General features: G+C 40.0%; 1 protein-coding gene across 2 annotated transcripts in view; it reads right to left on the bottom strand.

Moving 5' to 3' along the window:
* nr6a1a (nuclear receptor subfamily 6, group A, member 1a) overlaps positions 1-21,337 on the bottom strand; it is a gene marked incomplete at both ends in the record, with an annotated part of 88,979 nt that overhangs the window by 17,581 nt on the left and 50,061 nt on the right. The window contains one exon of one of the 2 annotated variants that reach the window (XM_083886223.1): positions 17,526-17,549. The exons of the other annotated variant lie outside the window; for it this stretch is intronic. Within the exon in view, the coding sequence (XP_083742349.1) occupies positions 17,526-17,549 (24 nt within the window). The remainder of the gene's footprint in view (positions 1-17,525; positions 17,550-21,337) is intronic. 2 annotated transcript variants of the gene reach the window in all.

Genomic DNA, 21,337 nt, shown 5'->3' with positions numbered 1-21,337 from the left:
AGCTTAAGTTTCACAGCTCGATTGGTTACGGAGTGGAAAGTCAGGCCGTGGGTCGATCGAGAAGGTGAAGACCAAGAGGTGGAAAGATCCATTTGTTTTGTTCCTGGACATCGAAACCAGCCAGTCAGGTATTCAGATCCTGACTGGAAGCACCGTCCTCAATCAGATCAGCTGATGTGAAGTCAAAGGTATAAGTGAACACTTTTGGGCTGCGACATAAAATTTTCACTATTGATTGATCTGTTAATTATTTCTTCCATTACTTGCTTTGTCCAAACAATGAGAGAGAGGCGTAGATTATTTGATATAGAGAAGTAAAGAAAGCCATATATTCAAATTTAAGAAGCTGAAAATAAATAATAAAAGTGATACATTTTCGTAAGTAAAAGTCTCCAACTCAGACGCTGCAATCCTGTATACTTTACCAATTTAAAAGAGTAAGTTAACATTTTACTTTTCTAGTTTGTTTGATAAAACCATGTTTAATGTATGTAAGATCAGGTTAACGCTGTAAACCAAAATGCAGACAGGCGTGTAAACTGTTCAGTGCCACTGAAATTCAGTGTATCAACAGAAATTCATCTAAACTATGTTCAAGGTAGTAAGGTAGGTTTTTCGAGTCTAACATGCTAATTTAGCTAAATACCAAATTGGCATGTTGGTCCTCTTCATTCGCTCTTCACTGTATCTACTTCCCTTCTGTAATTGTACAGTTTAAAATAATAAAAAAAAAAATACATATATGATCATAGCACAAATAGATCCGAGTCTAAATGTCTGGATCTTAAAACTCCTCAACACTGTTGCACCAAGAATTGGAGGCTAGCAATGTTGGGCCATCTTCCTACTGTAGTTGAGTTTGTTTTCTTGGTTTCTTTCTTTTAGAGTAGTGTGATTGGATAAAGTCTTGTGCATCTGCCATTGTATGCACAAGTAATATGCTGAATTATTTTGATATTTGATATTTCCACAAGAAATTCACAAGAACATGAGAAACAAGTATTGCACATACAGTGGGGGACACATAACTGAAGATAACCCTACTGTATAGACATAACTCTGTATTTGACTGAAATGATCCACTTCATCTCAGGGTAACTTTAAGCCCTTAACTTGGTGTCATGGTAACCAGCCTAAAACACGCGAGAGCTACAGAGGTTACAGTATCTTACCATCCAGTGGGTTCTCTTCCTTCATCCCCTCCAGTGGTCTGGCTAGGGGATCATAGTGAGAAGCATCCAGTGTTTGACCAGTGTGCCACACCCTACACGCTGCTGCTGCTGCTGCCGCCGCCTATAGAACCTGTACGTGTGTCCAGCAGGCTGCGTCCTCTCCACCCCAGTCCCAACTCCACACTACAGTGGACAAGCTCTGTCCTGATCCTCCAGCCAGGCTACCGGCCCACCCTCTCCACAGCTCCACCCAATACCAATACCTCCTGTTCACTCTCACAGCAGCAGCAGCAGCACCCCCACCCCAGGGCCCAACCCCCATTGAGAATGCTAATGACCTGGCTTCACTAAGTCACAAATAAGAAGCTTTTCACATTCACAAACAAAACAGAGGGTTTGTTCAAATACAAGCAGCCAGAGACTCAAAATGTCCCATTGAACAGCTCAATTACCCCTATACACGTCCTTGTCCTAGCAGGAAATTAATTAATCGAATGACGTGTGTTCTACTCTACAACGCTAGGTGGCGATATGTCTTCTTTCAGTGAGTCAGTATTAGTATTAGTATTTGTATTAGTGTATTTGTTTGACATAAAATCATCGTAGGCGTTCATTTTTTGCTTTTAATTTCAATCTGCAACCTCAACATATTTAAGCTCTCTACCTTTAAGATGACAGAGCACATACAATATTCTTGCAGAGTCTTCTCAATGTTGTCTTCTGTAGAGTACATATACAAGGTTGGCGGTGAGGCTAATTTGTTCCCCTTGAATGTATACCATTTCCTATTCTATTTGGAGTCAAAAGTCAAATTTCTGAGGTCACTGAACGCCCCTCAACTAGGATTTTTCAACTCAGAAACGCTGAGCAATCTCATGTACACCAAGGTAGGATTCCATACAACTAACTAACCCTAACCACTAGCAGCACTTCTGTTATATTTGTTTCACAGCAAATCAATTTGTTTAATTGTTAACCATAGACATTTTGCTATGCTGTGTGTGTGCACAAAATACCACATGGAATGTTGTTATCAAATGGTATTGCTAACAGTGACCAGCCTGAGATACGTTTGCGTTTCTGACTGCTCAAGTGAAACACAGTGAGCTCAGAGAAGACGCCACGTCTAGTTCCTACTTCTGAGTTCCTATGTAAATGGGACATGGCATATGCTAGTTGGTAGTTAGCACCATGCCAAGCACCATTCCTAATCTTTCTACTTAATTTCAAAATATAAAAATGAAACTGTGCTGAGGCCAGTTTGTTTACATGTATTTTAAAAGTCTAGTCAGTTCTAGAATGGAATAACACAATAGTTCAAAGATTTTTTTTGTATGGACTGAGCCAGTTGCTGCTGGGCTTCTGAGGACAATTCACATCAACAGCAACTGAGCAGTCCCGATGGACAAGTCAGTAAGCAGGTAAGAAACAAGATTTTCCTGTTGACAACATCAAAGGGGAGTTCACGTGAGATAAAAAGACTAAGAGTCTGCTACCACATGTCAGCATGTAAAAAGCGGGGCTAAGAGGATCTCGTCAAGAATATCTTTACAAATAGATTTTAGTTATTTAAAATAAGTAAATGCCTGAGGAATAGGAGAACTAAAGTGACCCACTTTAAATCTGTTTTTAATGCATGTATTCTCAAGCTGACATGAGTCTTTACAAAAGGAATTTTCATAGTTTAACCAGCCTTTCATGAACCATTACCAGCAGCATATGTCACCCTTGACCTTAGCACCTCTCCTCCCATGCGGCGAAGACAAACAGCATAATCTGCCATGTTGCCTTTAACCTTGAAGTCAGCTGGAGCGCAGAGAGAGCGCTCCGGCCCTGCTGGTTATCTGCTGTCATGAGGCAGGAGGAGCACACATAGACACTCAGTCCCTGTCTCACCTCCTCTACGACATAGTTTCACCTTCTCTTATGTGACCTATGCGCATCAAGTACACAAAGTGGTTAATTGCATCCCAGTCACCGTGTGGAATCCAAATGGATTTTTCCAAAACAAAACAAACAAACTCACATTTATTTGTAAATAATGCACTACATGAACATATTTAAGTGACTCCCATGGCCAACTACCCATAAGGCGTACAGTATAATATCAATAGCACAGCATATCATATCACTCCTCACTTGTTTCCTTTAATTTCCTTTCCCATTTCTGTCTAGCAAAGATATAAACTGCCTCCTCTAATAAATAATTACTGCAATTTAAACAGTTTCAATTAAGTAAACGTGAAAAGTCTTAAGTTTGATGGTGGTTCTGGTTCTGTCAATCTTCCGATTATCTCAATCACTTAAACTTTGCACATTTTACACTCTGGTGCACATGTTTAATGCCACTCTTACTTTTATAATTCAATGTTTCTGATCTTTTTCTTTTTACCTTTTAGGACCCTTTATAAATGTCCAAGTAGTTACAATTTAGTAAATGGTATTTGGTATTTATTAATTTAATAATCACAGATATTGATAAAAGTATTGGAAATGCCCGCAAAAGCAAGTGCTAAAATCTATGTAGTTTTCCAATATCATGTCTATAAAGTGTATTATTTCCCCTCAGATAAGGCTTAAGCCCAATTTATACTTCTGCGTAAAGTGCTCTGCGTAGGTTACGCAGAGACTCTGCGTCGACGCAGAGCCCGTCGAAGAGCCTCTGCGTCGTCTCCGACTGCACAAAATATTTTTTAAGTGTCCGTCACTCTGTCAAGGGACAACAGAGACGGCAAGAGCTGCGATTGGTCCTCAGGACAGGCCGAGCTAAGCTGCTCTGTGCCGGCTCACAGTGAGCACCGAGCGTCCACAGACGCTGAGCTGATCCCCGCCGATAACGCCGCTGCCAAACTATAAATACGTCATATCTTAACACACACAGCACATGTTTAGACTCTCAATGGCCAATTTCTCGCCTCAAATTATCTTAAAACTGCGTTCCGTCACACAGAAAAGTGAGAAACGGCCACTGTTTCAACAACAACAGTTTCTTTCTTGGACGCCATTGCTCACTGTAGCCTGAAGCAGAACAACCTTGCGCAGCGACCACTACTGATCGGGCGGGAAATTGCAGCGTGTGTCCGTCACCACGACGCAGAAGTATAAAGGCTCGAGGCGTCTCCGTGGTGACGCAGACGGATAACGCATACGCAGTCGGAAAAGTATAATGTGGCCTTTATGCTACACATTCAGAAATCAGAACTTCTTCACTTCACTTCAAAACAGTAATTGTGCTCCTGGGAAGTTTTTTTTAGCACAGTGAAGAATAACTTATTTCCAGCCATTTTGGCTCACTTTTGCAATAGTTCACAGTAGAAAGTCCCTCAAGTAAAACAGTGACATATAGTACATGTTCAACAGTAGTTTAGTTTCTTATTTAGTCATTTTCCTTTACGACTAAAATGGTGTTTTAATCTAAATGACATTCAGTTTAGTGTGGGAAAAACACAAGGTTAAATGCAAAATACACTGAGACCCTAAAGGACTGGTACAGTTCAGTTTGGTACGGATTGGAATGGTAATGGCTTGCTTTTCAACCGAGAACAGTACCTGTGTGATGTTGTGCCGGTGTGACGACAAAGAATAACAACATCAAATGTGACACAAGAGTCACCAACACAAAAGACAACAATGGAGGTAATCCAGCAACTCCTTCTTTCAGGCTCAGTTTTGTGGATGTTGACAAGATATCGAGCTTTGGATGAGAATAGACTGCGGGTGCTGAAGAAACACCGGTCGCAGGGGAGTGACATTTTTCTGTCGCCCAATCAGCTTAACGTTACCATTACTCCGGTACCCCAAGGGAAGAGTGGTTAGGATTTGGAGCAACTGGGGCTGGTTATTTTGATACTATTCCTAATGGAAGCGCAAAAAATTAACGTAGCGTACCGAACTGAACAGTACCACTCAGTGGAAACACGGTAACAGTTAGCAAGGCTGCAGTTGATGGGAATTTTATAACACAAAATTGTTAGCTGAAATGTTGGGTTGATTCACCGTTTGGTGCCTTGTTTTCAGAATGTGCCTAAAGATTGAGTAACAAAGGGCTTTTCTTTTGTCTTAGATCCCCTCCCTCCTCTACTCACTGTCACAAACCCCTCCACTGTTAACACAAAGAACTTCAACAGGCCCCAGGTCAGAATGGTCCTCTTCCAAATACAAGCCCTGATTCCAACAGTGCAGTTTAGCTAATTCTGGTACAAACATTTCACATTTATTTGCATTTCAATTGTCAAAAAAAAAAAAAATAATATCTGTACTGTCACGCTTTTTTGCACCCTTTAAGATGTGTACCAATTTGGACATTGTTCCAAATTGCATGGCGGAAATGCAGATATACATACATGCACTCTGATTCCCAGAGCATTAATTTCCTGACTTTAAATAATAATAAGCGTTGCAAAGTACATCAGACTTTCTGCATTTCTCGACTGATGAAAACATCCCTGAAGCCTATACTGTATATCAGGGGTTCTCAAAATGTTGATACCTGAGGGCCAATTTAGGAACCCAACATTGGACTGAGGTCCGCCAAAGGAAAAAAAACAGAAAGAAATCCCATTTGTAATAATTTTAATGACCAGATTGCAGTTCTACAGTTTACACTTATTGGTCTGTATCCAGTAATGTCCGATAAACATTTAACAAGCTTACTAGCTCCTGGATTAAAACTATCAACTGTAATTCATTGCGGGCCGCCAGAAATGTTTCTGGACCGCACTTTGAGAACCAATGCTGTATATGCTTCACACAACATCGACGGACATACTGCATATATAAATATCCCAATGGTTTTCAAGCAAAGAACATATTAGGAATTATAGGAATTAAAGGCGTTCAGCTGTCACACAAGGAGGCTCTGACTTTTCCAGTCCTTCTAGGGTTTGCAGGGTCTGCAATACTACATTGCCTGGTGGCAATGTAGCAACACCACTTTCAAGAAATTCGACTTTGTCACAGAAAAAGTGTTCTCCAAACCTCTAAATGGTTAAACCCTAACCCAACAGTACAGCTGCGACAGTAGGATGACATTATTACAACCTAAATGAAACTGACATTACCATGAATAGAAATAGAGATTTATATGGATTTTGGTGGAAATGCCATGGCTAATGTAAGCATACAACTAAACAAAATACAGTATAGTGTCATTTTTTAGATATATTTATGCAGAAATGTCACAGTAAGAAAGACTTGGACATGGTTTGTATGTCTAGCATGGATTATAATCAGAAATCATCTAGAAACAGTCCCAGAGTTTCCAATATATTGATTAATGCAATGGTCCACGAGGCTGATGGGCCCACAATACAAACCTCACAAGTCACAAGATAAATTAGAAATGAAGAAAATCAAACTGTTCACATCTCATGTGAAATATATGGCTAAGTTCATGTTTACACCAGCACCTGCATGTCCATGAGTACATGAGTGGACATGTGATATGGCTTGTTTTCAGCCCTCGAGTAACCGATACCAATATCAGTACCATACTTTAAATTGTTTAAATACATGCATTTACCACCTATAGCCACAACCATTTAAAAGACATAATGCGTCAATTGTGCGACAAATATTATATGACAAGTGAGTATCCCAGTTTAAATGCTGCTGTTGCTGCTTTTCAGTTACATTTTTACTGTCTGTGCCAAGTTAAGCAATTAATGAGTTTTTAATGTTTGGATATTATTAGATTTCCTTTTCTGTTTTAATTTTCTGACATCCAAACAACTGGACTAATACTAATAATGGACATCAAGTTAGCTTGTACATTATTACCTCCACAAAGGAGGTTATGTTTACATCAACATGGGGTTATCTGTAAATTTGGACTTACAGTTATAAACTTCCAGTCATCTTTGTGATGGGTAGGTGATCACCCAAGTATGTGATTTGGGGTAGGATCTACTCATTGATTACTATAGCATAATGGGCAAATCTGTAAAATAAATAAATAAATTCAAAACTCATCGGATCTGAATGTTAGCATTTTGAAATTTAACACTGGAAGTCCTATTTAACAAGTTCATGTGTCTATGTCAGCAACATCTGGATCTGGATAAAATGTGTTATGCTTATTTGAGATGGCAATAGCTATAATCATTATGGGTAAAGTTCTAAAAAATGTGTTTTTAAATTAAAAACAATTCAGGTGATGATATATAAAACACAAGCGATAAGTGTCTAAGACAAGTGTCTAAGCGTTTTGGGTGTGTTAGGGTTAGGGTTAGAGACATCCTCCATTGTTTGAAAATGTCACCTCCAAATTCAAGTATTAAAAACGCATGTTCCATTTCATTGTGGCTGCACATGAGTTGACCTCAGGGTTTTTAGTTTGTGTCCAATTCTGCAGATTAGATTTACAAGGAGCCACATCACATTCCCCAGATGCATTTGCTTTTCAGAGCCCTGATGAGCAGCAGATCAATGAGATTGTTCTCTGCCTGAGCTTCCAAAGGGCCTTAAACTGAGGTGACCTGGCCAGCATTTTGAGTTTAATGACCACTAAAACAGCCACTCACACAAACCATACTCAAGAGTCATTCCTCGTGCTAATGATTGTGCCTAATTAGCAAAATGACTTTCGTACTGAAATCTGAGCAGTAACTACTCGTACTTATGTCTGAACATGGTGTTAAAATTGACAACGACACTGTAGCTCTGAACGTAATGCGACTCAGTTTGCATCAGCTATCAGAGCTTTTTAAGAACACAAATGTCGGAAAAGGTCATTTGAGGGTTTTCAGATTTCGGGAATGTCAAAGTGAACCCTGTTGAGAAAGAAAGAGAATCTCCAGGCCTCATATGCCTTATATCATAGAGCAGGAGCATAAATATATGGTTTAACAAACTATAGGTTGCATCTGCAATTACATTCCTGGTCAGAGTTCAGATTAACTTGATATACAGTCAAGCTAATATGAAAGTGCTTTGCAATGCAATGCGACAGTCAAGCTGTAGTTCAATACCGACATTGCAGCTCAATTTAAATGTGATGGAAAAATACGACTTGAGATGCCATCAATATATTGGCTGCTCTGTAGACGAATGCAAGGCTGACAACTTGAATTAACTGTATGAATTCCTTCCAACATGCATGAAATTTAATTGTAATTTAATAAGTTGTTGTTAAGATGAAAAATTGGACTTCATATGACGTCAACGATTAGAAATACCACTGTCGATTGAAAACATATACATTGTCTTTTAATAGTTGTTTCGTAGTTAGCACCGAGTGATTCGACATGGCTTAACAATTCCAAATTGTCCAAATATTTTAATGTGGAGGTATTACACTGATAGTAGCCTACACTCATTTTCAATGCCAGGCTATTGTCAAGTATAAACAACCAAGGTACTTTACAAAGTTAAAGGTACAGCAACATAACATTTATAAAACATAAAAGTAAAACAATAACATAATAAAATGTTAAAATCTAGATAGGAATATGTGGGTGATTTAGAACGTTTAATGGCTGGAGCAGATTTAATTTCCATGGGTAACAGAGAAGTCCAGGCTATGGTATAAGAAGGCCAGGGTGGTGAGAGCCCACTTCCCCAGCAGAGGGCAGTATCACACAAACACAGAGCTCCATGTGAGCTCTTGTCAGCAGACAAAGAGCCTGATAATTCATCAGCATGAGCTGACTTGTTCACTCACAAACACAAACACGCTGATCAAAGTGGAGCAGTCTGTGACCTGAAAGGCAGCCGAGCAGCCATTATTATCTATAGATGTGGGCCAGCAGCTTTAATAATGGAGCAGAGGCTGCTGCTGCTGCTGCTGCTGCTAATCGTCTCGTCTGCTGCCAAACATCCAAAACCTCCTTTGATGTTATTTGGATTCTGTCAGCTGAAGTGCTTTATCTTCCAGCCATGGCTCACTTTTTCTGAATGCAGCTTTTAAACGATGAAGTGGTTATGAAACATTACACAGTGATCCACATAGGAGCATGATCATCATGGCTAAGTTCTTGTGTTTTAAATCTAGTGTCGTGCCACATATTTTATGAAGCTACGTGTACATTTATTAAGTGGTGTGGTTAAAGACATCCAACACAGATCAAAGAATCGCACCAAACATAAACACGGCAAGATGTTAAGAGTGAGCTTCACAGTGAAGACCCCACCCCAAACCTGGTATGAAGAATCTCATCAGTACTACTGGGAAACAACCTGGAGGAGGGATGTCCTCCCTCTGTCTCATTCCAACGGTATCTTATACGAAGTACTAGTACTCTTGACAGCAGACAGGAAGAAGCTGGACAGTAAACCAACATGAAACTCATACCATGTGCCACAGAACCACTGTAATTCATATACAGTAATGTGTTATGGTGTTCAAATTTGACATATCAAACAAGAGTGTTTTTAAATGAAAAACTTATGCTTTTAGTACACTATTTTAACATGCAGCAAATTGTAAATCACTGCCAGATATTGAAAGTTGTTGAAAAATGGGGAAAAGCACTTAGTTACAGGATATTTTCTGACCCTTTTTATGGTTAAGCAAAAACAGTCCAGATGGACATTTTTGAGGCTTAGGTTTTTAAAGGGTTAATGACGCTTATTCTTCAAATTTGCTTTGCTAAATTTAGCTCGAATGCAATGACTTGTATCTTGTTAAAAGTTAATTGCGAGTTAATTTCACATGACTTGAAAATATACCAAAATACTAGTAGGGGGTCAAAATTTTGTGATATATCCTTATCACACCCTCACCTTCTGATACCATAACCATAGCTTGAAAAAATCAATACCCCTGGGCAGATATTGATATTTGTTTGTGTTTCACCGTATGATTGTTTCCATATATTGATTATTATTATATTATATTTTTGTTATTATCGCAAACCATGCATCCCTGAACCCTGTAATACCCACCCCTACAGCATATGGTGCAGTGGTTATTCAACAAACCTAATTGTTCGATTAAGCTGTATTCTAAATAAGTAAATACTGGGAAAATATATACCGTCAGGCCAAACTAATTTCAATCTGAATTCAGGTACATTCACGGGATTTGTCAACAAAAGGAAACCCAAACAAGGAGCTTATTAAAATGAGAAAAACTAAAAAACAGCAACAAAAACTTGCCACTAGGAACTAAAACAGTTAGATCCAGTTCACAGATTCTGCTTTGCCACTTGGTTCATGCCTTTTTAGTTCCTCAGTTGCAGCTACACTTCAGATGCAGTTAATTGTGTTAATTTCCATTTTGGCAGCACATGTATAGTACATAACATACTGCCTGTTTAGAAACAACAGCAAAATCAGTTTTAAAGCATTTTTTAACAATTACAGTAATATCATAAATTGCTTTTATATTCTCATATATAATTTGACGTGCCATTAGTACAAGCACAGCACAGCGTGTGGTCATTTTGTGCAGACCTTTAAAGTCAGCAGCAGAAAGAAAGATGGGTAATCAACAGCATTAAATAAACAAAATAGTTTACAGTTGTATATGGTGCTCTCACAGGATTTACTGTATCCACCTCAGAATTGGGGACATAACCAAAAATGCATTGTAGATTATAATCGCAAAATGCTGTTACAGTGGTAATGGTGCAAATTGGCAAAAATGCATCCTGAGAGCCCACAGATGGTCACATACTCATGCAACTTCACAGACTTGACAACAAAAACACACTTCTGATGTGGGTCCAAGGACTGTGCACAGCAGAATGGCTCCACAGCGCCCCCTAGAACATTTAAAATAAACAGCCCCAGCAAACGGTTTGACATACACAGTTTAAAATTGGCTACACCTTTATCAAGATAAGATGTAAAAAAATTAATTTAAAAAAGGCTCTTGTAAATCACCTAAACCCAACAGGAAGGCAGCCATTTTGGCTCAAACAGCCATTTGGGGCCAAAAGAAAGCTACCTCTGTACATTTAATAAAAATACAGGTAAATCGTATAAAATTAGTGCTTGGCACGTTAACTGCATTACGCTAAAGTAACGCTAAACTTTAAAAACAGAGACACACTTACGCAGTACACGGGTACGCTGGTTATTTGTAGCACTGCTCTTTTTCTTTAATAAACATACCGCTCCACTTCGACTGTAGACACGCTAACGGCGCTAAAGGAGCTAAGGCAACTAACAGAGCTAAGTGGTAAACGGTGTCTGGACTCCGTTGCCACGAGACGTAAAACTGTGTTACTTTAGAGACTCATTTTAACAATCGAGCGTCACGTAAACACTGTGCGCGTCTTTTTCCGGTCAGTCGCCATGGAAACACGCCATGTGTTAATGCCGTTAATGTGCCCAGCACTATATAAAATACAGTAAGATACACTTGTAGGTAATGCATCATTTGTACATTGCGCTTGTTCTGATCTGATAAACAGAGAGAGGAAATTTCCGCATTGCCTCAAGCCTCGACATGACGTTACAATTGGATTTTACCCTCAACAAGCGTTTTTTTTTTTAAGGAGAATGAGAAAAGAAGACACAGCGGCAGCAGCAGCATCTCTGTGCGTCTCCGCTGTGTCGATAATGACAGGTTAGGCTGGCAGCAGGGCGTCTGCTGTACGCCTCCTTCAAAAGAGCTGCCGCTGAAGCCCAAGTGGGACTGGAGCCTGTCAAATTACAGTGGGATCCCAACCTCACACTTCCCACTCTCTCTGTCTGCCGTCTATCTTCCCCCCCCCCTGTCTTTTGTCTCCGTCTGTCAGTAAAACCGATTTTACCATTCGGAGACAAGAAGTGGAAATGTTTTTACATCAACAGTGTCCAGCTCATGCTCCCTCAATGTCTCCCTGGTAAGACATTTGATCAAAGTGTGCGAATTCCCGCAAAGCCACATTTTCTATTCGACAGCTGCGACTGAGTCTGTCCCACTGCCCCCACACACACTCTGGAAAATTAACGTGTGATCTGGACCACATGTTTTCATAAAACTGCTTTTAATACGTCACACAATAAAAAGCGATGACTGTCAGAGGTCATTTTAGAGTCCTTTTCAATCCGTTTTAATCCCACACCTTGGTTGACATACAATTCAAGGACTTTCCAGGACCAATTGCCTCATATTCAAGGGTTGAAAAGCGATTATCCTTGAGATCTTGGAGAAATTAGTAAATTTTATTCGGTGAGCCAGAGATGCATTTGCATTTGTTAGGCATCAAGTAATTTTGCTCGCTTGCTTGCTCATTGTTCTGCATGGAATCGCACATCAATAGCGGAGAGAGATGGGGCATTTGTTCTGCGTAGGCTTCGTCTACGTACATCAAGCAATGCTCACAATACTTTTGTGCATTCCCTTGCAATAGTTGTCCTTCCCCAGTGCTACCCAGAACTCCCGGCTCTCCCCATGCAGCCCTAGTCTGGATGTGCTGGCACTCTGAGTGGTGCTTGGTCAAACACATATAAAAGAGTAAGAAGAAGGAAACAACTGCAGGAATATCCTGACTTTTAATACGTCAGATAATAAAAAAGTGATGACTCTCAGAGGCCATTTTCTCCAGTAGGTAACAAAAGAGGTCTCTGCAGAATCACTTCCTTTGCCCTTCCCCTCACATAGTCCTCATCCCTTCTTTGTCCATATCTAGTTCATCCCCTATTTCTCTATCCTCCAACACCACACCATACTCTATCTCTTAACACCCACCCCCCCCCCATCTCTCTCCTTTTCTGTCCAGCCCTCCTCTTCTTGCTCCAGAACTGTCAGATGGCATTAGCTCCTTTCACGCTCATGGCCTGCAGGAATAACAGCCGTGAGCCTTGCCGAACAGCACCATTCTCCTGCTCCAGTTAGCTCTCTCTCCACTCAGCACAGGCTGCTGTGCAAATACCAATGTTATTCACGTCGTGCCCCTTTACTTACACAACATGCCCTGTGAAAAGGGCAAAGCTAGGCGGACGCAAATCTCAGCAGAGAAGGTCATGGCGTAGAGAGAAGACGCGTATGCGTTGTATAACACGGTCACGCTCACTCATAATTATGAGCTCATCCCCCTGACTCAAGGATCGACCCACAGCTTTGCTAAGATGTGGATCAAAAAAAAAAGGATGCACTTCTTATCTGGCTTATGGAGGCACAGGCCTGGAATTTTGCTAAATATATCAGGTTTGGCTTATTTCCCATGACGTTTCAGCTGCAGGGCGACTTGTGGCTGAAATTAAAAGCCCACCGTGACCAATAAGCTGTAAAATGTTGAGAAGTTGTTTTTTTTTGTGTGTGTGTAAAATGATTCAAACGCGACATGCATGCATGTAACAGATGCTTCGTACAAGCTGCCGCTGTCTGTTTAGCACTTCACGTGCTCCACTCTGAAAGGATTTCACTTCACTTTCAGCATCAACCTGTGCTGCAGTGAAATCACAAACAGATGTCTGTCACATTTAATGGTGTGCATGATATAACCACCAGGTGGTACAGGCCAGACCAAGCCAGGCCAAGCCAGACCAGGCCAGCATCCCTCTGAGCACCTGTAACTAATCTAACCCAGTCGGAGGTGAGATTACCAACAGTTATGGCTGTTCTTCTCGCTGTGTCTGCACTGATCATCTGTACATTTTATATCATAGATTTAGGGTTTTTTGTAGCTCGGAACAGAAAGATCAATGTGCTTAAAGTGGAGTACAAGAAGAAGACATACAGTCTTAGTAAAAAACATGGCTGCCAGCAGAGACCCCAGGAAACCCCATTGATAGAATCAGTGTTTTTAGATCACAGTGACATAGGAGCTACCGCTGTTTTTCTCACTGAGGTAAATCTGGATAAACAATTTGAAATACTGGAGTCACAGAACATTTGAATTAATTTGAATCCTGTGTGCTGTGATGTAAAATCGCTGACACAGAGTTCAGTTTTCTGACATGACAGCTGTATAACAGCGAGACAAAGAAAAAGAGATTTAAGTGGGAATATAGTTTAATGGATACGATGGCGTATAAGGGCCAGACTAAGAGAAAAATTGGGGCGGGGGAAATTACGAGAATAAAGTCGGAATATTAGGTCTAAGAGAATAAAGTCATAACATTAGGTCTACGAGAATAAAGTCATAACATTAGGCCTAAGAGAATAAAGTCAAAACATTACGAGAATAAGTCATAATATTAGGTCTACGAGAATAAAGTCATAACCTTACTAGAATAAAGTCATAACATAAGGTCAACAAGAATAAAGTCATAACATTACGAGAATAAAGTCATAACATTAGGCCTAAGAGAATAAAGTCATAACATTACGAGAAGAGTTGTAACATTACAAGAATAAAGTCATAATATTAGGTCAACGAGAATAAAGTCGTAAAACATTACGAGAATAAAGTCATAACATTACGAGAATAAAGTCATAACATTAGGCCTAAGAGAATAAAGTCATAACATTACGAGAATAAAGTCATAACATTAGGCCTAAGAGAATAAAGTCATAACATTAGGCCTGAGAGAATAAAGTCATAACATTACGAGAATAAAGTCATAACATTAGGCCTAAGAGAATAAAGTCATAACATTAGGCCGAAGAGAATAAAGTCATAACATTAGGCCTGAGAGAATAAAGTCATAACATTACGAGAATAGTCATAACATTACGAGAATAAAGTCATAACATTACGAGAATAAAGTCATAACATTACGAGAATAAAGTCATAATATTAGGTCAACGAGAATAAAGTTGTAACATTACGAGAATAATCTTTTTTCTCAATGTGGCTCTAATACTCCGTCATAAATAGTTGACCCTTTTGTTTTACCTGGTGTAAACACAGGTGCAAAGGGCATGCAGGGGTGACTTTGTGCCTTCTAAACCTAAGCTATCCCTTTAATAAATTCGCTTTTGACTATAGAGCATTTATAAGCCTGTTCAAAAAAATGCGAGCGAACAGTTTGAGAGGATTGTGAAGAAGTGTGTACAGTTGTAATAATTGATTACTATTCCATCACACAGACATCTGGGGGAGTGATTGCATGCGTGCAGCGAAAGGAAAACTGCAAATGCATTCTTAAGGAAGTAAGCCGAAATATGGCAACACAATTATCGGTTTTGACAAGTAGGCGCCCGATAGATTAATATGAATATGGGCAGAGAATAATTTCTCATTAATGTGTCGTCGGCGAGCCCAGCATGGAGGGAAGGCTTAGAGGCTAATAATCAAAGCAGATTAGCCCAAGCTCTGATAGATACTACGCAAGCCTGCTAATCATCGGAATGATAACCATGAATCATCCGATCACTGTCAGGAACTAGGAGTGCGTTTCAACTTGTGATTTTGATGGAATCATCCTCTGCTCGCCTGGATCACAGAAACTCCTCAGTGTTAAAACAGTACGTGTATGTCTGCGGATATTGGGGAAGGGTGGGTGGAAACACTGCAGCTTCAGAGCACCGGTGTTACTGTGATCTCTAGCCTGCCTGCCTGCCTGCCCTGTGGTTTGGCCTTAAAATGATAGACCTGCCCCTCATTGGGCTACGGGTAGAGAGCTAATGATATGCTGAGTGGGCTAACATGACTATTAGCCCACTGTGAGCAGCAGGAAGTGACAGGAACACAATTCTGTCATTACATGCTGAGGAGACCTCTAATCAGAGAGGCAGAGGCACTAGCACAGGCCAGTAGCACTGACTTTGGTGTGCAAACAAAGACGTAACAGCCTCATCTCTGCTCAACATTCAGTGAGGCTGCTGTCCAAGGTTGTGATGTGATGAGGAATTTAAACGTTAAAACTGTGCAGAGACATTTAACATAACAGCTGCAACTAAGGCTAACTGTCACCACAGATTAAACTGGAGGTTTTTTATTTAAAAAAAAAAAAAAAAAAAAAAAAAACATCAGAGTGTAAACTAAGGGTGAACAATCACTCTAACTGGAGCACAGGAAATCAAAATGGAAGAGCAAGAGAATGCAAGATGAGTAAAATTGTCAATCATTCTATTAACTCATGACCCTTCAGTCTTTACCATGGTTTAGGGTAGCAAGTAACGTTTATTTTCATAATCGATTATCTCTACGTCATTATCGTGTAGTCCATAAAATGTCATCAAATGTTGATCGGTGTTTAAAAGAACTTTGAAATGATGATGTTCTTAAATATCTTGTTTTGTCTGCAAACCAAAATGAATCAGTTTTCATGACTTGTTATATGGAACTCACTTGTTATATATATAAACTCAAACCACTTGCTTGATTTGCAAAATAGTTGACAATTAATTTAGTAATTGATTCATTGGATAGTTTTTTTACTAAAAAGCCATAGAAATATATGTTTTCATGTTTTCATTGTCACATGGAGCACAGAAACAAGACAATATTCACATTTAAGAAGCTGAAAGCTCAGAGAGCTCGTTGAAATGATTGATTACAACGTTGACGCTTCACTAAGTAATCAACAAATTTGTTATTTGTTACTATAGATCCTTCTCTGTCGCAGTAATATATGACGATCAACGGAATTTCACTACATACTGTACCTGACGGCGTGTTTAATGTCCTAACGCAGTAAACCCCACTCATCTTACACTTGAAGCAGATTAAAGCAAACACAGAATTATCGGGACACTTTGAAGAGGCAGGTTGGCCCAGGAGCATTTCTCCTCGCTGTAGGTGGAAAGCTGGAATGTGGCAAGCCTCCATGTTGTTGCCTACAGTCTGTGTAACTGTGTTAATCACACAGTGTAATCAGTACAGGCACATACCTACCTGTCTGAGGACTGAGCTGTGGCTGTGCTGAATGTTATTCTATTCATTTGACCATGTGTTTCCAGTTGTTTTAGAGTTCTGCCTTTATATACCTGATGTTTTTCTGGGATTTTTGGGCAGTGATTTGCATGCAATATTTTTCTAACTTGCAGCCAGTGAAAGTGAGCTTTAACAATGTCAGAATTGTTAAAGCTCACATTAACAATTCCTACTACAAATGTGACTTTCTTTGCTTATATTCAAAGTATATGTATATACACTACTGTGCAAAAGTTGCAGGCACCACCAGCTCTGTTGTTTTTTCTGTCTGTCAAATTCTGTGATCAGGTGAATTTGGAATGAAGTGATGCGACTTAAAGCTGCTCTTATATATTAGCGAGCTGTCAATGAGTTTAGCTCATGCGACGTGTATGGATGTCTTGAATAAACCTGGCGTAATAGTCTTTTCTTTTTTTTTTTACAGCAGATACTTCATTAAATGAAATAGTAAGACAAACACCGGATTTGCCAGTCACATTAATTAAGGTTCCACTACAGTATCACCAGAGCTGTGTTATTGTTCAAGTGTAAGGGGAGATCAAGCTAAATACTTGGCACATGTAGAGGATGTTTTTTATATATATAACAACAGTAGTACCATTTACTGTAGGTGGTACAAGTAGTTCATAACATCAAAACTCAAGAGTATTCCACTTACCTAGATTACTTTCATTGATTGCATCTGTGAAAAAGACAGAAAAAACAAAACCCTTATCAATACACACAATCAATAGAGGTGGAATGTCAGGCCTTTTCACTGGTGATGTTACGTCTACATGCTGTATTGGGACACTGGGCCCAGACATGTAGAAGCCTGCAACTGCAGGAAGGTACAGGTATGCAGACTTGAACCAAGAGCATGATGATGTAGGTAAATCACAGCCAAGGAGGTGGGGTTCAAGTATCACAGTGTTCTGGAATTCATTCATAAATTTCCACAATAACCATCAATCTGACCCGGAAACAAGCGAGTACAGAACATGCTCAGAGATCTGTTGTATCACAAGATATTATGAGTTACATTTTCAAACAGTATTATGTGCAATTAAAAGTAAGTAAGTTAGTACTGAGTGAGTAGAATCGCATCAACAATGTTTTACACTACAGATTTTAACCGCGAGAGAAGATTCTGTCTGTCAGCGCTGTGCCAGACATTCTCTAAATGGGGTTGGTGGTGCTCAAGAATAAATCATTTTAGAAACATCAGGCAAGCACCAGAGTAAGGTAGATCAACGAGTCAGGAAATGATATTCGAGGATGTTACAGAATTCTAAGGATATTTGCCTACATCACATTGTAATCAACCTCCATATAGAAGTTCATTTTAATGACCTTAAAAAAGTCGTTTGAAGTAATAGTTAAAGGTTTGTATGGTCGGCTGACACAAAGTCAGTGCTGACTGTGCTGTGATAGCCTCTTAATACAAGATTCCCTTTTTAAAATCTATTCCTACCGGAGTCTGCAAAATCGTGACAAAAATGTTTGCTGCTTTATCTCACTATTGAGAAACTGAGGTTTGTAAACCACTCACGCTACCTAAGCAGCAGTGAACCAGCAGCTTGAACCAGCAGTTTTTATACCTCTTTTTTTTTCTGGCAGAAACAGGCTTCCATATGTGACATCACAGCTGAATACTACTAGGATAATAATTTTATCTAGAGATGCACAATATTATAGGCACAATACCAGTATCAGCCTTAAAATATATTATCAGACATTGGAAAACACCAATTTCCCCTCGATGTGACTAAACTAAAACAATAGAATAGAATAGAATATCTTTAATTGTCATTGCAAAGTACAACGAAATTGAGGTAGGAACCCTCACATCAGTGCAAAAAGGTATAAGCGGCAACAGGCAACAGGCAGAATAGTCTGCTACCTCCTTGCATTTTTTTATACTTGCGCCCTCTCCAACTATTCTTATTTTTATGGTTATTTTATAGTGCAAAAAACAGAAAATGTATATCTTTGTACGAGTATAGACAAATTATTCTCTGCAACTCTGAACTCTGCAACTGGGCACAGAGAAATAAGTATATCGGTAACCCTAACCCGTTATGACAACTCCCCATCCCCCGAACACTTCCACGCATGCATTATCATGTTCATTATTTATAAAACCAAAGTCACATCAGATCTAACGACAGGACACATGTGAATATTTAACACCAATTAATAGATGTCTTAGAAAATGCCCTGAACAGCCTTACATGACTTCTCAGATTAATCTAACGTCTGCCCTCCTCATCAGCAGCACGGTGAAATGCTCCTGACATCCTCACACACAACCAAGTGCCAAGAGCGAGGCAGCCTTACAAGGCAGAAAATAGTGACATCACCCCAACAAGAGCTGAACAAAATAGGCCACAGCTGTTTGCTTCTCTGGGCTACAAATTAGACTCAATGTGTCACACGGCATCACATCACGGCGAGCTTGCTGCAGGAGTAAGCAGCGAACTGTCTTCCTTTGGACAGAGCTATCTCCTCCTGCTCTGTTTTCAGACTCACAGATACGGGGGTTCATGCTAATTTGCACTCGACAAGTAGCGAGCCGTGGAGGGCGTATTTGTGGGCAATGGATGAATTATGGAGGGATTTAAATAATAAATAGGGCCCTTCTTCAACCAGACAAGTGAGTCCTGAAAGGAGAGTGGTACTAAGGGGGGGGGGGGGGATAAGAGATGGTGGGACACTCTGTGGAAGCAAGAGACTCCACGCTGATCTGGGGCATATGAATTATACCTTACTGCGTCCGTTCTCGCTTATCAAAGCATCAAATGAATTATTCTGTGTATGTTTGTGGGTGGTGGTGGTGAGGGAGCTCTCTGCTTTAGAAATGTGTGTGCACAGAACTGCTATAATTTCACTTCACCAAGGAAGCGATGAGGTTTAAATATGAGAACATTTCATGAGGCCTGTCATGGTTGAGGCACTGTATTTTCACCACAAGGAAACATTGAACATCCTTTTTACCTTATTGTCTGAGATGTGAGCTGTCCTTGAAGGGGGCTGGGAGCAGAAGGAGGGAGAGTGGGGGAGCTCATAGAGTTGTTTCTCAGATCAACTCTCTTAACTGCACACTTGGGCAGTGTGTAGTCTAAAAATATTCCAACCAAGCTCTGTGGGAAGATTTCACCCAAAAAACCTGCAGTATGTGGGGGCAACATCAGAGAATGTATGGTATCTTACTGAAGAGCTAGAGACTGTGTTAGTGACCTTCTGACAGCACATTTCCATTAGGAATAGTGCCAAAGTAACAAGCCCCACCTGTCCCTGGGGTAGGGTTAGGGTTAGTAAAACGGTACAGAATGGTTAGGGTGAATCTAGACTGGGTTTCGCCCACGACAGTCAGCTCATTGGGTGTCAGAAAAATGCCACTCCCTTGTGATCGGTGTTAATATACCACGGAAGTCGAGGCAAATGGCGACAGTTTATCCTCATACAAAGCTCGACATCTCGTTGAGACAAACCAAGCAGGAATGTTTTGTTGTTTTCTGTTGTGTTGTGTTCAATGTTGTCATCCGATTGTCAGTGCGCTGGTGCTGTCTCAAGAACCAAAAGAGACTTGGCGCGGTCCAGAGACACTGTATCCATATTATGTGATGACAGCGGGACAGGACAGCATTTGAAGATAGTGTGAGGTAAGTGTTTGGCCAGAGAATAGGCTATTAAGTTGGATAATGGATCAACTTCTAGCATACCATATCTAACTTTCTGCCCTCTATGGTTCTCATTTCAGTGAGCATCCGTGCTCTAACTTTAGCAACTTCAGCTTGCTGGGAAAAGACGACTTCGACCACACGTTTTCCACTGGAGGGCAGTGGTGAACGGTGTTCCAGCGCTAAATGGACCTAGTTTAAGAATGTGAAATTTTGAAGGGTTAGAGTTTTAATTGACCGGTGAACTTTTGGACGAAAGTTAATGTTCATGATGTTTTAACGCCACAGCTCAAGAAATGCTAATAAGATTGTCCTCTATTAGTCCCGCAGTGAATACATTTCCAGTTAGGCTAGAAAGTAGCTGCTGCCACATGCTATGTGAGTGTGTTTGAGTGTGTGTGCATGCAACAGGCTACCACACAAGAGACGCCAGCAGTGTAGCCTAGGATTGTTTTAAAGGAACAGATCAGGAGCAGTTTCACGCAAATGCATGTGGCACAGAAATAATACTATAGAAACAATACAGGGTTGATGTTGATTGTGGGGTGTGCACATGTTGGCAGTTAATGAACATGACGTCTGAGGATACTGACACGCTGAGAGAGCGCAGCAAACCTAAGAATTTTGCAAATTTTCTAATAAAGATGTTCATGTTCAAGTAAATGTGTTTTTGGTTTTTTTTACTGCAGCATTTATCTAAAAAAAAACAAAAAACAAAAAAACACCGTTTAAAAAACAGCATTTAACATTAATTTACTTTTACATTCATTTATTTTACTTCCGGAGTGTACAACTGAAACCCGGAGAC

Source organism: Microchirus variegatus, assembly GCF_963457635.1.
Source record: "Microchirus variegatus genome assembly, chromosome: 3".
Taxonomy (NCBI): Eukaryota; Metazoa; Chordata; class Actinopteri; order Pleuronectiformes; family Soleidae; genus Microchirus; species Microchirus variegatus.
The sequence above is the reverse complement of the archived record's forward strand: the minus strand, read 5'-3'. Positions and strand labels throughout refer to the sequence as shown.